At 41.0% G+C, this 25,522-nt stretch overlaps 1 protein-coding gene across 1 annotated transcript in view; it reads right to left on the minus strand.

Moving 5' to 3' along the window:
* Window positions 1-25,522, minus strand: part of lig1 (ligase I, DNA, ATP-dependent) — a 57,420-nt gene that overhangs the window by 10,813 nt on the left and 21,085 nt on the right. The window contains exons 15-20 of the mRNA XM_058086570.2: window positions 23,594-23,693; window positions 22,379-22,464; window positions 20,798-20,913; window positions 17,756-17,851; window positions 5,302-5,412; window positions 4,035-4,106 (exon numbers count right to left, since the gene is read on the minus strand). Of these exons, the coding sequence (XP_057942553.2) occupies window positions 4,035-4,106; window positions 5,302-5,412; window positions 17,756-17,851; window positions 20,798-20,913; window positions 22,379-22,464; window positions 23,594-23,693 (581 nt within the window). The remainder of the gene's footprint in view (window positions 1-4,034; window positions 4,107-5,301; window positions 5,413-17,755; window positions 17,852-20,797; window positions 20,914-22,378; window positions 22,465-23,593; window positions 23,694-25,522) is intronic.

The following is a 25,522-nucleotide window of genomic DNA, read 5'->3' on the forward strand; positions in this document are numbered from 1 at the left end:
TAAGCTCATGATTAAATAGTATGTGATAAGATCATCACATGGTTTGTCTGGTATCAGGCCCAGTATCATGCCCCCAAGTATCGGGCTGATACTGGCACGCTGGCCTGATACCAGACAAACCATGTGATAACCTAGAAGTAAGCATGCTCAGTAAGGATCGACCGATACATCAGCCGGCCGATATATCGGGCCGATATTTGCGTTCTTTACTTGAATCGGTATCGGTCGATACGCGTGTGGGTTCGCCGATATATTTTTCCGCCGCATGATTTACACATAGGCATCCGCCGGGCAGCTATGTGTTGTCGGAGGACCCAGCAACACATTATGCTGTTTAAATGTGTGTTTAAGAAAGCTGAATCCTACTGTGTTCAATGTTTACATTTCAATAAATATTTGTTTAAACTTGAGACCTGGAATATTTGTTATCATGGTCATTTTTTCATATAAATTGAGGAAGCAAAAGCAGTATCGGCCACAAATATCGGCCCAAGCAAAATCGGCCATCGGCTAAGGGTGATGGGGAAAAAAATCGGTATCGCCATCGGCCGGAAAAAAGCCATATCAGTCGATCCCTAATCCCTTACACAAAGTTTTACTGACATCTTTGACACCACACACACTTGTTTCCTCCTCACAGCCTCCTCCTTATCCATCAATAACACAATCAGCACGATGCAATCAGGAACATCAGAATTCAACAGGTAATTACAGTAACATACCTTGTGACCAGTGTAAAATATTACATATATTTTTCTTTTTTTTGTCTTAAATTAGTATATCAGTTCATTTTAGGGCTGCAACTTTTATTCAAATAATTTTAGCACCTTGATTACAAAAAATATTCAAGGATTTTTTTTTTTGGTTCAAGCAATCATAACACGCTCATGTCACCCACGCAGAGGAAGAAGGAAGTGTTGAAAGAAGTGTTGAATGAGCGGAAAGATGCAAGAGCCGAGGGGAAAATGACAACGGAAGAGAAGGAAAACAACAAAAAAAAAAAAGACGGAAGATGTCACAAGTGTGGAAGCATTTCAGTCTTAACATCAGGATGAACACCGTGACGTGCAACCACTGCAAAGTGGCACTTGTGTACCACAACAGCACGTCTTTGATGTTGCAGTGTCTCGTTCAAAAACACCCAGAATGGAGAGAAGGACCGGAGACGAGGTAAACATTAAACATAAAATCAATTAGCTTAACGTTAACGTACCGTACTAACATTACGTTTCTTTCTCTGTACTATAAAATTATTATTCTTCATCTGCAAAAATTGTTAAATTGGAAAATACAGGGGCGGCACGGCGGTCTAGTGGTTAGCTCGCAGACCTCACAGCTAGGAGACTAGGGTTCAATTCCACCCTTGGCCATCTCTGTGTGGTTTTCTCCGGGTATTCCGGTTTCCTCCCACATTCCAAAAACATGCTAGGTTAATTGGCAACTCCAAATTGTCCATAGGTATGAATGTGAGTGTGAATGGTTGTTTGTCTATATGTGCCCTGTGATTGGCTGGCCACCGGTCCAGGGTGTAACCCGCCTCATGCCCGAAGACAGCTGGGATAGGCTCCAGCGCCCCCGCGACCCTCGTGAGGAAAAGCAATAGAAAATGAATGAATTAATGGAAAATACAGGGTCAGGCAAAATGATCTGACACATTTGTAGGTTAAATAAAAGGCAAATAAAGTAAAGAGTGCTTTTATTTTCGAAGTAGTAAGAAACCTTTGAGCTTACTAAGCAGTAGCTGGAATAGAATACAGAAAGGATACTGCTTCGGAAATTGAAGCAGACACAATCAATCACAATGTCAATCACACTTTAGTGTAATTAAACTATGCACTTAGGAAGCAACACAGATTGACAATCAATTTCACATGCTGTTGTGCAAATGGCATAGACAACAGGTGGACGGCAAGGCCCCCCCAAAAAATATGAAAAAAACTGATAATAATTTTGATTTCCATTGATAATTTTACGTGTGATTTTGTTGTCCGCACATTCAACTATATAAAGAATAAAGGATTGAATGTAAGAATGTTTTCATTCTTTTCAAACTGGGCCTGTCATGATAACAGATGTATCAATTTATCAAAGGATAATAAAAAAAAAGCCGGTAATTATGAGCCCTCAATAAATTGACATAAGTGTACGCCCCTCCGCTCTTTCTTACACAGGCTGGATGACATATGTCTGTGCACTTTGGTTCTATATAAAATTATCAAAAGAAGAGTGAGCATCCTCTCGACTCTCGACTCTGCTACCCAGAGTGTTAGCATAAGCAAGCAGATGCGAATATGAATGAAGGCACAAATGAGACAGTTAAGCGAAATTTTGATCGGCAGAGTAAATATTAAACAAACAAACAAACCCTTTACAATAGTTTAACAATACACTACATAACTGTGTATGTTTTATTAAAGTGTTTTGTTTTTTTTTGGTAACAGAGTCGCTGGTAGTACTTTCCGTTTCCCAGCATGCTTTGCTGTTTTTTTTGTAAATGGCTGGAAAGCACATGGTTAGAGCTCACATACACAGTAGTTGGTTAATATTCTGCATTATACGTTTGTAGTGCATTGTTGGTTTTATCTACCGATTGCGTTGTTTTGACACCTCGACCTGGAACGGTGTGTGAGCTGGCTCATATAGTATGCCTCACTCAGGTACACTACACTTGAGCACCATCTGGTGGCTCAAATGTGACGTGACACAATGATGACATGAGACAAGGATCTTTTCTTTTAGATAATATGTTGACAATTAATAGCACAATTAACGACCAGCAAAATTTGTTATCATGACTGGCCTATTCAGATCTATTATTTATCTGTTACTTTATTATCGTATGTTATTTTAGTGTTTGTGAGCAGTGTATATGCCTCACTCGCTTGGCTGATGGATAATATCAAGTAGTAAGCCTAATGCACACAGTAGGTAGGTAGTAGTGTCTTAATTGTAACTTGAACCCTGAAAAAACGTATAGAATAATATAATAGAACAAAAAAGACGTTTGGAATGGCTCTGAAGGCTCGGTTTCAGGGAGTTTTTTCTAACACCGGCTCACTGTGACTTCACAGCGAGCCTTGTGAGAAGTCACCAACGCCATCCAGCCAGTGACTTCCTAGCCAGGACAGCCAGTGACTGACCAATCACAGCAAAGTGGGCGTGTCCAGAGTCGGGCCTTGGGTAGAATAAATTAAAAACAGACCGTTTTGGTAATTCAAGGAAATACAGCTGGAATAGGTAGAGATTCTGGAAGATCTCAAAAGCTTAACTGCTCTATAGGAGTCCACAACTCAATACAGCGGGCCGGAAATGAGCATAATAGGTCCCCTTTAAGTGAAATGTCTTTCTCTTGTGTATTAATAATTGTTCTTTAACCAAGTAAAAATATGTTTTATCCGATTACTTGATTAATCGAACGAATACTCAATTACAAAAATATTCAATAGCTGCAGCCCTAGTTCATTTACTCATTGAACATGCTTAAAATTCATGTAATGGATATTTGTGGACTAACAATAGGATTAGTAATATATATATTTTTTGTTCAAATGTGATAGAGTGAAAGTGGCGGTGGCAAAAAAACAACATAATAACTAAATAATGTAGTGGCAGACAAGTTATTGCTCTCTTAGCTGACGAGCAGCAAAGTAATGGCACAAATTAACAGTCAGTGTTTTAATTAGCTAATTCGTTTCGGTCCACTTGGGAGAAAAAAACACAATAGTGCTGATTTGCATTTGGCTGAGTTCAACTGGAGAAAAACTGTTTTGCAGTTGTCTCTTCTATGGAGGGAAATGTGTGCTTTTTTCCACAATCGTCGGGCAAGCTACTTCTCTCTCTCACACACACACACATTGCTCACTTTCCTGGAATTACAATTAGCATGAGCATCATTACCTCCTTACAGCCCCCAGCGGCGTCAGCATTTGCATTCAGGGACAAGAGCACCACCGTGGCAGGACGACAGGCTCACAAAACATACACAGACAAACACACATGCGAGTGTAACTTCTCCCCCAGGACCCAGGACGTACCTCGCCGTTGAGATAGAGGAGGTCAAAGGCGTACACGCACACTTGGACTGTAATCTCGGCTGCATCCACGTCCTGCAAGGAAGAAAACACTATGGTTTGTCTCTTGATAAAAAGTAGCAAATAACCATGACAGGTAATGTGGGATAACCAAATTGTGTGCTGTGTATGTCCAGTGCCCCCTTTTTGTTTTTGAGTGTGTTTGTATTGCTGTTGACGTTTTGTTTAGAAAAATATAAAAATAAAGTATATAAAAAAAAAAGGTAGCACATAGCGCCATCTTATTCACAAACCGCCGCAATCAACCTTGGGGCTTCAGTTCATTAATGTGCATTTTGTGTGAGTGTATGCCTTCCCGTCACCTTATTCCAGTATAATCTCCATTAATTAAGACGTGTCTATATCTTCCACTAATCCTCCCACAAGATGACAATTACGTTACAAAAAAAAAAAGACTCAAATGTGGCAGAGCGCATGTAGAGGCTGTTATGTACAAAAAAAAGCTCCCATTTCAACCCTTAAAAATGTCTCTCTCGCTCTTCCTCATTAAATAATGCAGCACAAATCTGTGCAAGTCAGACAATTTCAGACCCCCGACATGGAAAAGTCAAGCGGAAAGCTACTTGAATATATCGTGAAGTATCATCAACACAGTCCTGCATGTTATGTACCATAGACGCCAACATTTGGCGTTAGCAGTCCAGGAGATGCAACCCCAATTAGCGTCAGTCATGATGACAGTAGAAAAGAGCAATTTCCAGGGGTCTTCTGCAGAATCCGGAACAGTCGGCACTATATGGCATGTATAGTGTTGTTATTGGTCACTCTCGTGTCTACGAATGACCTTCTCGGAAGGACGCGTTTGTGCATAAAACTATCATTACAAATAAACAAAGCCCTGAGAAACACAACCACAGTAATCTTCATGTTCTCCATTTCAGCGTGCATCATCCTTTCTGCTCTTTCTTCATTTGCGGCGCTGTCACCACAAGGTAACGAGAGGACAGTGGCTGTGATGTGATCTGTGTGGCGGAAAGACGTCATTCTGATCAAAAGTGGAAAAAACACCTCCCTGACATTTGCAATCTCGGACACGCCACGTCCCCTCCTCCCCACCTTCTCATCTTCACCATTTATTCAAGGCGCGTCTGGCTTATTATCCATCTCCTCCTTCTTGTTGCTCATCTTTTCCCTTCCAAGACTACTTCTAACACCTGGATCATTTATTCCACTCTTATCGCAGCATCTTGCTCGGCGCACACGCTCGTACCTTCCTCTTGCGAGTGGTGAGGACCTGGAAGGGCTGAATCTGCTTCTTCTCGCGGTCCCAAGCCACTGCCTCGGTGTCAAGGACGCAGGACACCACAGAGTCCTTCTTCATCTGTGAATGAAGAAAAACACAGCATGGATGTTTAAGAAAAAGAATTACTGATGTGTGATGATTTCAGATGTGAAAAATCCCACTAACATCATGACACACACACACACCATCTCTTAGTCAAATCTGGGGATCACAATATATGAAAATATGAGCTGGAAACCTCATATTACAAATATACAACATAAGGTGGCCAGAAATATTTCAATATTGAACAAAGCAAAATTTGTTGTCAATCAGAAATCACTCCACACTCTTTATTGCTCTCTGGTTCTACCATATCTTACTTATTGTGTGGAAATATGGGCTAATAACTATAAAAGCAATCTTCACTCGCTAAATGTCAGTAAGGATAATTCATAATACTAACTCCTTATTTCTAAAATCACAAATACTTCAACTTGCTGATATAGTTCATCTTCAAACAGCTAAAATAATGCATAAGGCTAAAAATAAGCAATTAGCTAAAAATGTCATCCAATACTTCTCTACAAGAGAGGAGAAATATGATCTCAGGGAAGAAGTACATTTGAAACACTTCTATGCTAGGACTACGTTATGCTAGCCATAGCATTTCAGTATGTGGAATCAAACTATGGAATGGATTGAGTAAGGACCTGAAACAATGCACAACGATGAGCCAATTCAAGAAACAATACAAGCAGTTGATGTTTGCTAAATACAAGGATGAAGAGTCTTGAACCAGTCATGATGTGCTATATATATCACTATATTGACACTTACTATGGTACCCATTATGGCATTGGATGCTCATATCACCTCATACTTATACTATATTAGGAAAGCAGGAAGTGAACAAATGTAACAGTTACTGATTGTAAAAGTACCAGATGGAGGGGTAGGATTTAATAAGCTTTGCTTCTTCCTACTCCTTTTGGACATGTGGAACTGGGAACTGATTATGGGATGCACTCAATTGTAATCTGATGCATGTTCAAATGAAATTAAACCATTACCATTACCGAATACCCAAATTGTGCCAGTCAGACATGTATTTAGTTAAATCTAGCTATTGTGCATAGTCACGAGCAGATGTTTCACTCCCTTGTGCGGGGAAATACAGACCTGCCAAACAAACAGCGAGTGCCACTTATTTAATTTATTTAAAAAAAAAAAAAGAGTGTATCATGCGCCGATGCATCGACACAGGAACATAATCCACCTTTCAGAGACTGAATTCACAAGTGAAACCAGTGAAATGCACCAAAATATGCATGCAAGCATAAAATGTGGACAGGTTGGCAGGTGTGGGAAATAATAATAACACAGATAGAATGACGCAAGTGTGAATGAGTCCAGTGTGGATTTCAAAGAAAGTCGCTATCAGCAAACACTGAGTCAGAAGCCACCGATGTTGTACTTAGTCCGATCTTTGTTCCAATACCTCCCAGGGCTCTACATTAAAAACAAAAATGACTTGCCCATGGGGAATCCTTAAGGTGAGAACTACTTGCCAGAACTTGCCCCATGTAAAATGAAAAGACTGCCATAATGATATAATCTCATTTTTGTGGCATCACATGAGAATCTCAAATAAAGATGAAATGATTATCATTTCTTGTGGTTGTTTTCCTACATAGATCATGACGTTGCATGGAAATCTGGATTGTCAAGAGACTTCTAGGCACTTTGCCTTTTAGAAGTTGTGCACCACAATGAAACATTATTGAATAGACACATTTGTGTACTAGTAAAGTGTTTTTAATCCAGAAAAAAATGCTCAATGGTCAAACAATAATTTGTGAAGCAAAAAGGTGAGAAAAATCCACAGACAAACAGAAGCGCTAGATTTTGTAGCTTGTGCAAAATCAGCACTTGGTATTGGATCTAATCGGTGGTGTTTCATTGTGACCACTTCAAATTGTCCCAGCAATGTGATTCACTCACCTGTGCCATCATTTGATTTGCTGCCGCTAATAAAATACTTGTTTAGGAGGCACTGGTTCATCACTTTTTGCTGTTTTCCTTCACAAGTTGTTGAACAATTAGACCATGTTGGCAGGGACGCCATGATAGATGTTTTCCTAGTCAAACCATCGCTGATTGGTTGATCGCCAACAAGAACGGGTGTGGGTAAAACGCGGACTGTGGAGAATAAACGATTCTGATTGGTCCATTTCAAGATTTGCAAGGATTGGTTTGCAAATTACCACCAGAATTACGCAGTCCGTGTTTTACCAACACCCAACAAGAACCACTTTTAAAAAAAAACTCTTGGCAGTATGGCATGCCAAAGTGTACTTGCCCGACGGGAATATCACTGATTGGATTTACTTGAACGAATTTTGTTTTAACTTGCCCCGGGCCATCGGTACATCGTTATTGTCGTGCTTTGCCTCCACACCAAATTCATCCAAGCAGGCCTTGCTTTGTCCACTGAGAACAGAAAGCGGCCTTTTGTAATGGCCACAGAAGTCCATCATCAGAGGTAGTGTGGTCCATAAGTGCGTCACTATATTAGACTCAGCTGTAAGAAAACTACTGTCATAATCTGTGTACAGGGGAACAGGTACAGGAGTTACATACATGCTATATATACGTGCGTCATCATTGTTATCATGCATCCTCCTCATCTGCAAGAGCGACTGCGGTGAGAAGACGCGCCTGTAGAGGGCGCATATTTAAGGAAGCTCATCCATCGCATCGGGGTGGTTTGGAGAAAGAGAAAATTAGTGACGTCACACGCCGAGGGGATGCTGAGAGCCGGCGTTTGAGCACCAAGATTTGAGGACCAACTTTGTCAAGCGACACCTGATGGGATTTCCTTTTCCCTCTCGGCTTGAGCTGTTGGACTTTGGGAAAGGTTCCGGAACCCAGGGATTGGACTGACAGGTGAATGCGCGTCCGTGAGTGGAACTGCGGCTTTCACCTCTGTCTTGAGGACAAGCACTGACTCTTCGGGGGAACTTTGGGACACTTTCGGAGTGGGGGATTCGGGATTAATTTTGTGGTTCATGGTTGTTTTTGTTGGCGGGTGGGAGGTTTAGTTAGTTAGTTAGTTAGTTAGGTTGGGAGGGGATGATATGCGGGGTTTGTTTTGGAGTGATTAAACTGCCGTGGTGGTGGCAACCAAGCATTTGACAGGGTTTCCTTTTTTTTTCTTACAGCTGATATCCGCTCCCCCCGCGACCTTCTTGTTTGCGTTGTAGCCTCGTTACCTCAATAGGAGGGCGCGATCGTTACACTTTTTCACAGTGTTCCCAATCAATTGTCCAAAATGTCTTGCTATAAAGAAGAATTGAGATGTAGGAACTAAGGGTTCTTATCCAACCTCTTAATCAAGGGTTGCGTATATATGTAAATATAAAAAAGCAAGTATAAAAAAAAATGATAATGGATGGCTTTCAATATACCCAAAAAGGAGAAAAGGTCGTACACCAATAGTTTACTGACCTTCTTCTCTCAAACAATGTGTTTGGAAACTTTCCAATCAGGCTTTACGCCCCTCCAGAGCACCGAGACAGCTCTGATCAAGGTGACAAATGATATCGGTCTGACCACAGATGCATTCAAAGTCTCACTTTTACTTCTGCTAGACCTGAACGCTGCCTTTGACAAAGTTGACCATGTGATCTTATTACAGAGTTAAGAAGACTGGGTGGGAATCTCTGGTACTGCTCTACACTGATTCAAGTCCTATCTGGAGGACAGGAAGTATTAGCTGGAATTGGTGACTGTGTGTCAAGACAAAATGGCTATGATCTGTGGTGTTCCACAGGGGTCAACCCTGTGAGCCCTATTGTTCAATCTATACATGCTTCCTTTAGGCTGGCTGCAAATTGACTTTACCACTGCATCAAACAGATCAGTGTGTGAATGCATAGCAACTTTCATCAGATAAACTCAGACAAAACTGAAGTCATTGTCTTTGGCCCACAGAAACAAAGGCAATGTGTTATCAGTCACCTTGAGATTATCTCTAAAACCTCATCGTTAGATTAGCGAACAAGGTGGACCAAGATCTGAACTTGAACAGCCACATTAAATCAGTAACAACAGCAGCTTTTACCACCTACACCTAAAACATTGCCAAAATCAAAGGGTGTTCGAAGCCAGATTTAGAGAGACTAATTGATGGCTTTGTCCTCAGCAGGCTCGACTAGTGTAACGGCCTTCTCACAGGGATCACTAAATGAGCTGTAAAACAGCTGCAGAACATTTGCCACAATGCTGCAGCTCGGGTCCTGACTAGAACCAGGAAATACTAGACTAAGATGGTATGAATGCAGTAGTCAGGTATCTGCATTGGCTTTCTGTCACTCGGAGAATAAACTTTAAACAGCCTTGCTTGTGTACAAGTCTTGCGTCAAATACATCTCTGACATATTGTGGAGCCACATAAACCATCTCCAGCTCTGAGAAGCTTGGGCATTGGTCTCTGGAACAATCTTCCAGAAATTGCGCAACAATCCTTGACTTTTTCAATGCTCAAATCCAAGCTGGAAACACCTTGATTCAACTGTGCATACGACAACTGAAAGTCAAAGTCAACAAAATGACCTAATGCCCTATGACTTTAATGTTTAATTAATGTTAAACGTTGCCTCTCGTGGAAAGTAACACAGTAAGAAGCAAATGCCATCATCCTGACGAGAGGAAATGTTCGTATTAGGGTAGTAGTTCCCCACTGAATGGCTCAATCATGGCAGAATCTCATTACAAACCACCCCCTCCAGAATTAAACATGTTGCAAAAGTTGGCGGAACCTGAATGGAAGCTAGTTTAGCATATCAGTGTGGCTCAGACTGGTTGAGTTTTTACCGCTTTAATATGAGGAGCGTTTTTTGCAATGCACGATGACGACGTGATGAGAAACACATTTATTCATGCACCCAGCTCGTTGTGGGAGTGCAGCATGAACAGAAAGAACAGAAGCCAGTTCTACAGAAGGCACATTTTTATTCGGTATAGCTCGTTTCTTTCTTTTGTCATTAAGGGCTGTATAAATACCCTTGACATGACTTCAGTTGTCTGTCGACTGGCCACTGTCAAGTCATCTCACCATGTACTGTATTTTCTGGACTATAAACCCAAATGGTGCATTTTTTGTGGGTAATTTATTTTACAAACTTCTTGACCAAAACAGACATGTCATCTTGGAAGGCAAGTTCTAACAATAAAAGAATAGAGAACAGGCTGAATAGGTGTAAGATATGCTAACACAATGCTTATTCAGCTACACAACAAATCGACGAACATAAAAGGTGTCCAGTGTTTATGTAACATAAACACTTTTAAGTACAGTAACTGTTTTGTTTCATGGCTGTAAGAGTAGCCTCCGCTTTATGCTAGTCCCAAACAAGTTTATCACTTACTCCAAGCTTTCTCTCTGCTGCTTGATTACTGTTTTCAGTTGCAAATTTCACTACTTGGAACTTGTTGTCTGCAGAATATGATTTTCTTTTGGGAGGCATTTGTGTTCTGTTGGTCTCAGTTGTCTTTGTAAGCTAACGTCTACTGTTTAAATATTGAATTGTTAAGGAGTAGGAGACCACGGTGAGAAAGTCTAGAGTGCCCTCTTGTGGCTGTCTGTGAAATTATATATATTTTTTCTTTTTTTTCCATTTTTTAAATTTTTTCAAGTCGCAGGAATAGCCAGCTGTGAAAAAAAGTGTGACTTATAGTCCGGAAAATACGGTAACAACACTTTATTATTATTACTATTATCATTATTAATAAGCTGACACCCAAAATGTCTGGATGGCCAGTGGGGTGGTCACGGCCACCACTGTAGCAAAGCTACATCAATTCCTTACACTACTGAGCAAAAATGTCCATTGATGTATTGCATCAATAAATCTAAGAATGTTTGCATTAATTAACAGATATTTTATTCACTTAAAAGCACACACTACATGCTGGTAACAATAAGTGAAAATTTAATTCGAAAAAAATAAATTAGGAAAAAAAATAAAGCAGATTTCATAGTGTCCGAGCGCTTCGGCCAGCACCAAGTACCGTATTTTCCGGACTATAAGTCACACTTTTTTTCATCGGTTGGCTGTTCCTGCGACTTATACTCCACAGCGACTTATAAATGGAAAAACTGTTAATGTTACACATGGATACGTTTTCTGTTCATGTTTATTTTTGTGTAGCTGAATAACCATTGTGTTAGCATATCTTACACCTATTCAGCCTGTTCTCTATTGTTAGAACTTGCCTTCCAAGAGGACGTAATGTCTGTTTTGGTCAAGTACTTTGCGACTTATACTCCAGTGCGACTTATGTTTTTTTTCTACCTTTTGGCCTTGTGCGACTTATACTCCGGAGCGACTTATAGTCCAGAAAATACAGAACTCATTGACATTTATACACAAGTGTGCAGTCTAACACTGCAGGTAAAGAGGGTGAAGTGTCTTGCCTAAAAATAAAAGGGATTGAGACCCCGGGATTCGAACCCTTGGGTTTCTAGACAACCTACTCCCCGTCCTGAGTCACTGCCGCCCATATAAACAGAATATCTCCTAAACTGTGTTGTCCTCTGTTCCCTGTGGAGACAGGCAGACTGTGCCATGTCTTTGACCTTGTCTGGCTAAAAAAAAAAGGCTAAAAAAAAAGGAAAAGAAAATCAAAGTATGACTGACTACACAGGCATCCAGCTACAGACCAACAAACCACCCACAATCCAAGCTTCCAAAGGAAGTGATGCGTGAAGACACGTGGGCTTAGGTTCCACAGGCAGAATGCTGAGCAGCTCGCCGGGGCTGCAGAAAGCTTTTAGGTTACCAGCTCACTTTGTGTTAATACAGAACCTTAAAAGCTACTGGAGGGACAAACAGATCTTTAATTGTCCCCGAGGGAAATCTATTACGATTTTTACTTTCCTGTTGTTTCCTCATTTCTGAAGCAGCTCATTCAGGCAGCAAACAGCACTCTTTGCAGGTTACTGCCAGGTACTGGATTCCATTGCAGCTCCACTGATGTACTGACAACACAACATACATTAAGCGAGGGACAGAAAATGAGTTTCTGAGTGGTGTTTTTCATTTTCCTCAACAGCGGGAGTCCAGGTCAATAAGCTGTTTGACACTCATCTCATCCTAACATATCAGACTTAACCAGTTGCGATCGGGCGCTGCATCTGAGTGGACCCTAATGAACGCTTAATGCGTCTATATTAGCAGAGCTGCTGGAAATGACATTGTCTCATTGAAATGCAACATGGCGTAGTCTCGGGCCGCCCCGGCATCTATTGTGTGCAAGTACACGTCAATGACGACATCATGGCTGTGACAGCCCCACGAGATGCTAATTTGGACGCGTTTATTCGATTGACGGTCCGCCATCGATTTCTATTTGGTCCTAGAGTGTCCTCCTTAAAGCACAGCGAGAAACAGAGCAGTCAATCACTGACACAATGCCAAAATAAATGCATGGCAGCGGCGTATTTAACATCCTCTCGGTTTGGAGAATGAGTGGAGATATAAAAAAAAAAAAAAAAAAAAAAAGAGTAGAGAGGCGAAGAAACACTCGGTGCTGCAAGAGTCGGGTGTGCCGAGAGGGAGAGAACCTGCAACATGGCGATAAAGAGAAGCCGAGACAAAAAAAGAAGGTGAGAAGACAGCAGTCTGAGGCACCAGCAAAAAGAGAATAGAGGGAATATGTTAGACTGAAGGCGGCAGCGAGGTACAAGAGCCAAAAAAAAAAAGAAGAAAAGGTGACAAGAATGTATCAAAGCCCTGAAGAAGGATGAGAGCGACGACAAAGGTGAGAGGAGAGCAACAAGGGAGGGAACAGGTTTCATTAAAAAGTCACAAAGACAGGAGATAGGTGGAAGCGTTTGAAGAGTCTGCATAGCTCTACTGGTTCTATCCTGCAGTCCAAAAGAATTCTTGTGTCGTGTTCTGGTTGCTGCAGCTTCTTGTCGGACAAGGCCTCCTTTGGGATCTGACTAATAATGGTGCCTCTTTCCCCTTTTGTCCAAACGTTGTTGTTTTCGGCGACGAGAGGTTCCCTGACAGCTTCTTTGTGAAGAACTCCAGTGGGGGTTCCGCCAGGGAGAAACTCGATGTATACAAGAGACTACAATTGAACTCCGCCATTGGGCCAACAATCCTAATTTGGATCAGTACCCTTTGGTAGATAGCAGCTGCTGAATATGCCCGAATTTAGATCTTGTGTCGTGTCACTCGCAATCAGACAAGCGCTGGTGCAGGTGTAGTCGGACCCTTTTCATCCTGTCCAAACCCCCAGATGTTGACTTTGATTATGTGGATCTAAGAAGTAGCAAGCAAAGCTTCAGCTAACGTATCATGTTGATGCCACGCATTGCTTTCAAGGAGAAGAGCTGTATTTATTGAAGTCATCATCATGCAATGATTCCAGGGGTGTCCAAAGTGCGGCCCGGTAGCCAATTTTGCTCAGAGCTCATTTTTTATTGGACCATTTTCATTCATTTTCTACCGCTTATCCTCATCGCGGGGTCGCGGGGATGCTGGAGCCTATCCCAGCTGTCTTCAGGCAAGAGGCGGTGTACACCCTGGACTGGTGGCCAGCCAATCACAGGGCACATATAGACAAACAACCATTCACACTCATTCATAGTGAGTGTGAAAGTTGCCAATTAACCTAGCATGTTTTTGGAATGTGGGAGGAAACCGGAGTACCCAAAGAAAACTCGCAAACTCGAACTCAAGTCTTCCCCATGTCCTGACCATGTGCTAACCACTCACCCACCATGCGGCTATTTTGATATGTATTTTCTTATATGTCTTATGTCTCCTACATTGGGTAATACAGGTGACTATGGGGTGTTATTTCATGTCTAGATGCACGGGGAGAACATGCAAACTCCATACAGAGATGACAGAGGGTGGAATTGAACTCAGGTCTCCTAGCTGTGAGGTCTGCGCGCTAACCACTTGGCCGCCGTGCAGCCCCTGGACAATTTTATAATGTAAAAATATAATGAAATGTTAATTATAGTTTTATATGCAGATATGCACTCGCAACTTGTTTTGGCCCCATAACAGGTTATTTAGCAGCCGCACTAAATAAAATATAGGGCAACAATATAGTACAGGGCAAATGGACTTTTTTGGTTTGTGAAATATGACATGAAAACTGAGACAGTGGTCAAGATATCACTATTTCCAATGCAATTACAGCCCAAGTCTATTGATATATCACTAACATTTCAATAAGAGTCTAGCCAACGAGCGTGAATCAGAAAACCTGTGTGGCCTCATTCGCTCCTTAATTGTGGCTCCCGACCAGAGCGGGAAAAATAAGCTCAGCAGGCTGGGGAAGAACTGAGAGCTCAGTCAAGTTAGCCTCAGGCCAAACTCACACAGCATCACGGAAGTAATCTCCAGCAGATCGTGGAGGGCTTAATGTGGCCTGTCGACGCGCTGTTGCATTGTCAGCTTAAGCAACTTGTATCCTGACGATGGCGGCCTCGTTGAGAAAAAGCAGAGTTTAAAGCAGGGGGTCTCAAACATGCGGCCCGCGAGCCAGATGTGGCCCGCAGGACACTAGTTTGAGGCCCCCGCCTTGATATGAAAGTTTAATGTTAGTGCGGCCTGCACAAGTTTGATATGGATGCTGTATGGTATCATGTACCCAGAAAAAATTATTACGTTTGATTCATGTTCATGTTAAAGGTTAATAGTTATCCTCCCTATCCGTGTGGAAGTGGTAAGTTTTTGGCTATTTAAGTTTAAAGGAAATAACTTGGAGGCTACCGTTTAGGTCGCTAGCTCTCTAGTTTGCGAGTTAGCATGTGTCTCAAGACCCTGCAGTTGCGCAATATGTTGTAAATAAAAAGAGTATAAATGTGACTATAGTTGTGTTTTGTCATGTCTACAGGGCTCTAATAATGCTTTGTTCATTTTAATCTGAAAAAAATAATTTGTCTACCCACCAACTATATGTGGTTTCTTAAGTTTTTATTATTTGCCGTTTTATTATTATAATTATATTTATTTATTACTGATTGATTTTCTTTATTTTTGATTTGTTTATTTATTTTTTTATCTTTATCTTTTATCTTTATCTTTATTTTGTGTAGAAAAATATAAAGATACAAAGATATTTGAGAACATTGGAATGTTTTATCAGAGCTTTTCTTGTCGAAAATTGGAACCAAAGCAAAGTTTTTTCTTTTTTTGTTTTTAATAAATGCGTTTTTTGGGGGGGTTTTTTGAAAACCTGATGCGGCCCAGTCTCACCCAGACCCGAGCTCCATTGGCCCCCAAGTAAATTGAGTTTGAGACCGCTGGTTTAAAGGCTGGGTTCTACTTTCCACCAAGTGAGCCGTGCGGAAATCCACTCGAGAGATTGTGTGTGTGTGTGTGTGTGTGTGTGTGTGTGTGTGTGACACCGTGCGGCATCTGCTAAAATCACACATCTACAACGATACCAAACTAAAGCGCAAGATGTTTGCCATTGTTTACTCGACTTCCAACATTGCAACGCTGTCCCGTCTGCATCTTAAAGAAGAGTAATTGTGTTGTATTTATTTGCTGCAACAGAAAAGGAAGAGAAGGTGGTCCACTAGTCCTTTGAATAGGGGGAGCTGGTCATTCTTCCCACCACAGGGACTTGCGCCCTGGTAGGAGAATGTGCTTAGAAAAGGCATGCAGAACAGGGCTAAATAACATAAAAAAAAAACAAACAACTTGACTTAAAACACTTCTTTCAGGGTTTCCATAGTGTCATGGCTCTCTTGAGTTTCCAGTTATTTCTACAACTCTCATTTTTCTCCGATAGTGTGATTGGAACAGATACTTTGTAGTAAAAAATATTCATGAAGTTTGTTTCTTTTATGACTTTATCATAGATTAACAGAAAAAGTGACCAAATCTTTGCGGAAAAGTGTTAGCGGCCTCACAGCTAGGAGACCCGAGTTCAATTCCACCCTCGGCCATCGGTGTATCGATATGCAGAGAAAATATTTTTCGGAAGCGTTTTAAAATCATCAAAATACTGTAACTATTGTTATCAGTGTAAGTGTTAATGCATGATCACAGCATGGATATCAAAGTATGCAATGTCTTCTTGTGCTGGAAGACACAGCCATCCCAATGAGAGCGGACATCATAAGTGCTGTCGTTGTATCTACGCTGCTGTTGTTGACGGAACTAGCATAAGTATGTGTATCATTGCGCAGAGAAAATATATTTCGGAAGTGTTTTAAATAATTTAAATACTGCAACCATTGTTATCATCAGTGTAAGTGTTAATGCATGATCACAGCATGGATATCAAACCATGCAATGTTGTTAGAGGGTTTTTTTTTTATAGGGCTTCATAGTTGAAATAGGTGTGTCCCAATGACCATTACATTTTTAATGCATAAAATTGATAATACCGTATTTTCTGGACTATAAGTCGCTCCGGAGTATAAGTCGCACAATGCCAAAAATGCATAATTAGGTAGAAAAAAACATACATAAGTCGCACTGGAGTATAAGTCGCAAACTACTTGACCAAAACAGACATTACGTCCTCTTGGAAGTTGTAACAATAAAAGAATAGAGAACAGGCTGAATAGGTGTAAGATATGCTAACACAATGCTTATTCAGCTACACCAAAAATAAACATGAACACAAAAGGTGTCCAGTGTTTATGTAACATAAATACTTTTTTCATTTACAAGTCGCTCTGGAGTATAAGACGCGGGAACAGCCAACCTATGAAAAAAGTGTGACTTATTGTCCGGAAAATATGGTAATTATAATGCACAGAAAAGGGAAAGAAATAGGTCTTCATGTTTCGCATAAGGTTTATGAATGATGGGCAAAAGTCCCCAAAAAGTGCAGTTCCCCTTTAAAACTACTGTGCGTCAGGATAAGCTGCCTCATTAACTGCTGATATTTCTGTACTTTAGCTGCAAGGATCTCCTGCTCTTCTGCAATTTTTTCTGCGCGTTTCCGTCCACGTAGTCTGGAGGTGGAGATGGATGAAAGATAACGAACACATCTTTACTAAGACTGGGAGGAAACCAGTTAAAGCCGGCATGATCTCTGAACAGCCACCTGACAGCAAGACTGACTCCGACAATGATGAGAGGGAACCCGGCATGTTTGATGGTGAAATTGCCCAGCTGTTCAATTCCGATACAGAAGATGATGACTTTCATAGATTTGTGGGAGAAGATTAATTAAAAAATACGGTGAGTGTATTGTTAAAGAGTAGAATAAAGTTCAACGAAACTCACTGCTTTGCTTTAGTTGCCTTTTTTTGTTTTAGCACCCTATAATGCGAAAAAAAATCTGAACTATCCCTTTAAAGTAAGCGCATCAATGGGAGTCTTGAACAAGATGATGTGATCATAATTGGCCGTTATTTGAATACATCCCCATTGTCTGAGTGCTTTACCTTAGGAATGCGAGAGATGATATCGGGATACTTGCTGGTGTTGTCCTCCTGGTTGCGGCTGAATATGCGAATCTCGCCACTTTCCAGAATGTGAATCTGTTTGGCAAGAGAGCAATTTGAAATCGAGTGTTAATGCAAAGCGACGCCATACCGCCTCATGCATGCAAAGTAGCAAAGGAACAGCAGTGAATTTGCTCAAGCGTAGCAAGTTTACATGATACAAGGACCAGGAAAAACCCTCCCAATACATCAGTCACAACCTGGAATGAGAGGAATAAGAGCAAGGGAATGACTTAATAAAGTCAGCCATCAATAACGCCTCAGAGCGTGAAATAAACAAAATATTATACAGTCATTCCTCGCAATATCGCAGTTTCATGATCATTCCCTGGCTCTATCGCATTTTGTTTTCAAAAATGTCTTAATTAAAATCGCTGTTTTGTGTTTGACTGTGGCGTATTATTAGTAAAAAAAATATTGAAAGACAAAAGTACATGTAGTGTTCGGGCCACTAGGCATAAATAATCTTCCATTATTGAGATATGACATTTTATCACATACTACAGTATTAATTGTCCCTGTACCCTAGAAACCGCCCATGAATGATACGGGAAAAGGCCCAAATGATACTGTGTCAAAGCCCAGGGCAGTGATACTGATCAAATATAGAGTTTAACCATGTCCAGTATCAGCCCCCGTAGCTGTCCACTCAGAGCGCGCTGCTCTGGTATCGTGCCCGTGAAACAACCAATCAGAGAACAGCACACGAGTGCTTAGTGCCTAGTGCTTATCCAGTCACCAAAAAACCCAAACTTGATTAATGAAACTTTAATTGTCAGACATTGATAAGACTGTTGATAAAATATTATTGTTGAAATATTTTTGCAATTATTGTGTTTACACTGTTTAGATATAATACATGTAATAAACTAAACATTTTCTGGAAACAAAATGGTCTTTTGATTAAATAGTACGTGATAATAAGCTCATGATTAAATAGTATGTGATAATAAGATGCCAGTATCATCGACCTTCGGTCTCGGGCTGATACTGACACTTGGGGGCATGATACCTGGCCTGATACCAGACAAACCATGTGATAACCTATAAAGATTACAGTCACACTGCATGGAGTCAGTCGTGGCGTTGATATAATGATAGAGTTAAGAGAAATTCTCCTCCCATTCAGTGTGGAAGTGGTATGTTTTTGGTTTCTTTGTCCTTCGTCCCACTCCGTTTTAAAACATTTAAGTTTAGAATAGAGTAAATAAATCGGAGGCTGACTAGTTAGGTTTAAGTCATGGCCTTCTTGTGTGTCTGCAGTGATCTTGCAGGCGAGTCAATGTAAAGGTGAATACAGAAATGCTATTTCAGATCTACAGTGATCTAATAATGAAATATTGTATTTAGAAAATCTTCAATCAAACAGGTTTTCTGTGCTCCAACTACAAAAATAGTCAAATTATTAATATTGAAGCCTACTGCAATTCACTTATCACAGTCGAGTCTGAAAACAATTAACCAATGAAGGACAGGTGACTGCATTACAAATATAAATATTACAGATAATTATTGGCCTCACAGTCTGGAGTTGGCACATATTTGTGTGGCGTTTGCATTTTCTGCAGTTTCTTTCCATATCCCCAAAACATCCACGTTAAGCTAATTGAAGACTATAAATTGTCCGTATGTGTGAATGTAGAGTGTGAATGGCTGGTTGTTTATATCCTCAAACCCCCAAAATCACCTGGGATAGGCTCCAACTCACTCACCAATGACCAAAATGAGGACAAAATGTATGGATTAATTATAATTATTATAGCACTGTAATGTCTTGTAATGTCGACAGCCAATGTGCTGCACACTGATGTGGTGATTTCCTTGTAGGTCTAAATAGATTGCGAGGAGAAACACTGAGAACCTCTAATTGCCGTTTAGCTTGGAACAAAAATGACAACGCCAGACAAGTCGCCGTGGTACCAGATGTCGCCGGGATGGGAAGTACTGCAAAACATTCCAGACATTTAAACTCGTCCAAAGACGTTACAGCTAGTTCCTCATTCGGGCCGTCTGTTCCTTCTCTGCCTAATTGCTACAAGATTTGACATCCTTGTTGTGCTTCGCCACATGCTGGCGTCGATAGAGGCGGAATATCAGCGTAGAGGCATAACGGCTGGAATCAATCTAGGGCTGGTTAGAGACGAAGCATTTTTTTGTTGTTGTTTTCACTTTTAAGCCTCCCGCTAACGATCTATCTATTTAGATGGCATTAATTTGAAGTGTATAACCTGTAAGTGTCAGTAGATGACACCGCACATTGATTCGTTTTGACCGCCGCTACACGTTGACACCGCATCTCAATTCCGAGTCTTTTCTCCCCTCCTGATCAATGAGGGCAGACTTTGACAAATGAAGCCACGTAACAGTGAAATATGCAAACAATCACTCACTCGGCCGATTTGATGGCTGTGTCACTTTGCCACACACATATTACTATTATTATTCACCACACAAATACACACACAGAGTAAGCGTGAGAGAGACAGCGAAGGTGTGTGATGTATCATGAGTTCCCCTGCTGGCCAGTGTATGTAATGTCAACTGCAGAGGGAGCGAAAAGAGGGAGGTTTGTGGTTTTGTGCCTCTGAGTTTTCATCATCTGCTTTCCTCTTCTTCTTTTTCTTCTTCTTCTTCTTGGACGCAGCCCAGTTCAAAGACTCTTTATTGGTATGACTGTCCAAAATGAACACTGCAGCTGGAGGGGTTTGCATTACAATCCTGTTCTTTGCGTCCACCTCCCGCTGTGTCGCCCCTCTTTCTTCAGCACCCCCGTCCTCTTCCTCCTCCTCCTCACTGAACCTTCACATCAGTTCACATTTTCTGCCAGCAGGCCCAGGGGAACGGCAGCGCTAATGTTTATCTTGAAAGAAGAGGTGCATCCCACTAGAGTGTGTGTGTTGTGTTGGTAGTGGGGAGTTAGGGTGGGGGTTGGACATACTGTAACACCTCACACACACACACACAAAACAAAAAAACATGTACCTGCGCACGCTCGCCGTCATATTTGTACTCGCAGGTGAACGCCGCCTCGTCGAACCTCTTCATCACCTCGCCAACTCCCTTGGTGGGGTGGGCCAACATGGGCCTCAGTGGGATGCCTGCAAGAGGGACAGGGAATAAGAGGAGGAAGAGCCAGAGCTCATACAACAAAATAATACATTTAGAAAACTGCAATATTCAACACTGCAACTCAACAAGGAAAATCGCTTATATACAATATATAGTACATCCTCAAAGGTACTATTTTACCTTAGCACAAATGGTTATAAGCCAATAAAAAACACGAGACGAGACACTGGGTCACCGAGACAAGGTGAGATTTTAAAAGATTTTTTTTGGTATTTTTGTTTATTCATTCATTTTCTACCAATTATCCTCACAAGGGTCAGGGGGGTGCCTATCCTGGTCTTCGGGCGAGAGGCGGGGTACACTTTGGACTGGTGGCCAGCCAATCACAGGGCACATATAGACAAACAACCATTCACACTCACATTCATACCTATGGACAATTTGGAGTTTATTTAATCTATTTGTTTAAAACTCTTGACAGTCCAACTCCAATGTCAATACTAAGTTTGTTGCTTCTGGTATGTTGCATATGCATTGTTATGCCATATATTATCATAACGTCGATGAAAAATGACCTCATAATAACGTTGACAATATCATTTATTGCCAATAAATTGAAGAACAAGACGAGTGGTTAGCGCACAGGCCACACAAATAGAATTTGTCTTTTTTTTCAAGTTATGTTGCCAGCTCTGCACGGCGATCAAGTGGTTAGCGCGCAGACCTCACAGCTAGGAGACCGGGGTTCAATTCCACCCTCGGCCATCTCTGTGTGGAGTTTGCATGCATGGGTTTTCTCCGGGTACTCCGGTTTCCTCCCACATTCCAAAAACATGCTAGGTTAATTGGCCACAGGTATGAATGTGAGTGTGAATGGTTGTTTGTCTATATGTGCCCTGTGATTGGCTGGCCACCAGTCCAGGGTGTACCCCGCCTCTCGCCCGAAGACGGCTGGGATAGGCTCCAACACCCCCGCAACCTTCGTGAGGATAAGCGGAAGAAAGTGAAGGGCAATTATCATCCAACAAAATAAGCTATCCTGACAGGCATATTTGACCTATAAGGAGGCTGAGGGCAGAAAAGCATCAATAGTACAGCTTATTTCTGTATATTTGAGTGACGAAGGCTTAAATATATTTTCTAGAATGACTATCGTTTCCACTGTGGGAACCCTGAAGAGGACGCCTTCACAATGGAGTGGCAGTGAAATCGAGTTTGCATCTCAATTCAAAAGACAAAGTGCTTAATGCAACGGGAAAGAAACACTTTGTTTGTGCAGGCTGGTACAAAATGCTTTAAACATCAAGTAAATGAGGCCAAAGCAAGGGAAGCAACTGCTCAACTGTTGTCTGGGGATTCTTAGATTAGAATTTGTCTTTTTTTTTTTAGGATGCTTGCAGCTCATTTGAGCACATGGACAGTTGGCGTCCTACAGACTGATCAATAACGGCACATTTCTGTTTCATCTTACCACTTTCCTGATTGGCTGCTTACCTGGAGTGAGCTTGCAGTGCTTGGGCAGCTGGTCGATGCCCTCTTTTAGCAGAATGGGGATGAGAATGTCGTAATTGGGCATCTCGCTGCACATGGAGACACAGGGGTTGGGGATACTATATTAAGTTTGTTTTTAGAAAATACTCAAGATATATCATGTTGTATCAATCAGATTATTTTATCTTTTTGGCCAAAGTTTTCTAATATTATATATCTATTACAAATTTCGGCATCAAATATAGTAGTAGTCAAACTTAGCAGTGGCCGATTCCCGCTAAACACCCAAAAAGTTGTCATACATGGACTTCCTAAAGTTCCTAAACAAGATGTCATGGAAATCTTGTGAAGGTCTCACAAGAACCCAGCTGTTCATTTAGGGGAGGCATAACAATATCCACATATACATGGACCCAAATATTCCAAAAGAAAAGTGCCAATCCGAATGAATATATAATGGGATTCCCAGTGGTGGAATATTCCTTTCCCCAATCCGATTGAGGTATCTTGTACCCGCTCAAACGGAAAGTCAAACGGTCGTGTTTTTCTTCTTCTGTGGTTTATTGGCGGTTGGCAAGCAGCTTTCGTGTGCATTAGCGCCATCTGTGGAACAGAATCTAAACCCTTCTATACGCCATTCACAAGTCCACTTTTATTAAGAAAGAAAATATATATCTATATAAAACATGTCCCGAGTTTAATTATAAAATATTAGCAAGATTGAATTTGATCTTTTCCTGTTTAAATTTATCCCGGGTGCGTTCTTTCAGCGCATGCTCAGATATGACGTAACACGCAGCTCCAGACCTTCTTCAGTTTTCAAAATGGAGGCGAGCAATCGGTACTGGACTGCTGTGGAAAGTTTATTTTTGATCCAAACTAAATTTCAAAACTGGATGAACAAAAAACTTGCAATACTGAGTTATTCCAACAAGTGAAAGAAAAAGTATCACGTGATGTTGATGATTACGCTCTACTGGGCATGCCCCATTGACTATTCTGGTTGATTATAGCGGCGCATGTAGACAAGAGATTGGAATATTCCTTTCCATGAATACCATTGTTTTCGGTAAGGTCATTCGGAAAGAGAAAAACTGATGTAAACGTGGCTAATGAAAGCAGGAATAATTAAAACAAAGACAACAACTTTATGTGGAACAATAGTAAAGCATTCAAATGAGAGTCAGACAGAGACGTCATATTAAAAAACACACTTACCAGTAAGTCTGCTTGAGAATGAGGCTCTTCTCTTCCATCCAAGCCCGCCGGCTCTCAGCGCTCATCCCTTTCCCGGCATCCATCACGGCGGGAGAAGAATTTGGAAGCCAAGAGTGGTTTAAATACATTACACTGCACATGCTCATGTGATGACATGTTGGGCTGATTGTAATGCACCGAAGTCTTGGACTTAGACTTGTGTTATTGGCCGCCGCCTAGCTGTCGTGAACCATTTGTCTATTTGTGATGCAACCAGCCACGTCACACTACCAACCAGGGATTGTGTTAGGTTGAACTGATTGCAAGTACAATCCTGATCTAAATCTTAAGACCAATTGAAATATTGCAAGATGTAAAAAGAAGAAATTAGAGTGACACAAAAAATATTTTGAGTCACTCATCAAACTGATAACAGCTGTTCATTAGCTGACTTAAAGTTGAAGTGGAAGTTTAAAGCGGAACTGCGCTTTTTGGGAAATTTTGCCTATCATACACAATCCTAATGTGAAACAGGAAAACATATTTCTTTCCCTTTTCTGTGCATTATAACACTAGAAAACTAGTTAATATGAGCTAGCTAACAATGCACCTATTTCGACTACAAAGTCCTCTTTAAAAAAAAAAAGACCTCTCACAACCTTGCATGGTTTGATATGCATGCTGTGATCATTAACATGTACACTAATAGTTGGAATATTTTGTTGTATTTTGACGATTTAAAACACTACCAAAACATGGAGGCATTGATACATATACTTATGCTAGTTCCGTCAACGGCATAGATACACTTATGATTTCCACTCTCCTTGGGATGGCTGTGTCTTCCAGCACGTGAGACGTGTGCTCCAATCCTCAGGTAAAAAAAAATGCTGACGGGCAAACGAGCATTTTGTTGTGTTTCGCAGCAAAATGGAGAGCTAGGTATCCACTCTTCTGTCTGTGAATGACGCTGAGATGTGTGGCTAGCATAGCATCGTGTTAGCCAGCCAGATAAACATTGTTTTTTATGTTACCTGCTACAATAACAAAAGTCTGTCAGTTTTTTTGTGAGGGCTTTAGCGTCAAAATAGGTATTTTGGTATTTCACATGACGTCCATTGTATGCTAGCTCATATTAACTTGTTTCCTCGCACAAGAATGCGCAGAAAAAAAATCAAAGAAATACATGTTCATGTTTCAGAAAAAAGGATTGGGAATGATGGGCCAAATTCAATGTCATTTTCTGTCAGGTCTTTCAACGCAGTGGGACCTGCCAGCTTCCTGGCCCTGGACCGACTGGAAGGAAGGTGGGCGTCAATTATTTTTCTTCAGACTTGATGGTACAATGTAAACTCCATTTCTGTCTCCTTCCTTCTTCCGAATAAGGAATAAAAATAAGCCGATGGGGCATTCAGGTGCATCGCATATGGTCATGATTTGAACGTACATGCATACAAAGTACAATGGGATACATCACATAATTCCAATCACAGTTCCACAAGTCCGAAAGGAGTAGGCCGAAGCAAAGCTAACTTAATCCTACCCTGTTACCCATTCACTTCTTTTGCAGTGCATTTATTCACTTCCTGTATTCGCTATGTGATTTTTAATACATAGAAAAGTGATGTGACAATATGATGACGTAATTAAGATTTTTCAGTCTTAATAAAAGTAATCACGTGTCATACTCCGTGTAGTAATAAATAATAGAGATAAACATAACACTTATACATATACCTTATATTATGCTTGTATTGTTTCTTCAATTCGCTCATCCTTGTGCATTGTTTGAGTTCCTTACTCCATAATTTGTGTGGATTTTTGACGTTGTTCTCGAATATAAGTGTTTCAAATGTAGTTTTTCCCCGAGATCATATTTCTCCTCTCTTGTAGAAAAGTATTTTGTGATATTTTGGGTAATAAATTATTGTTAGCTTTTTCTGAGTGTTG

Source organism: Doryrhamphus excisus, linkage group LG11, assembly GCF_037039965.1.
Source record: "Doryrhamphus excisus strain RoL-2023G ecotype Guam linkage group LG11, RoL_Dexc_Guam_v1.1, whole genome shotgun sequence".
NCBI classification, from domain to species: Eukaryota; Metazoa; Chordata; class Actinopteri; order Syngnathiformes; family Syngnathidae; genus Doryrhamphus; species Doryrhamphus excisus.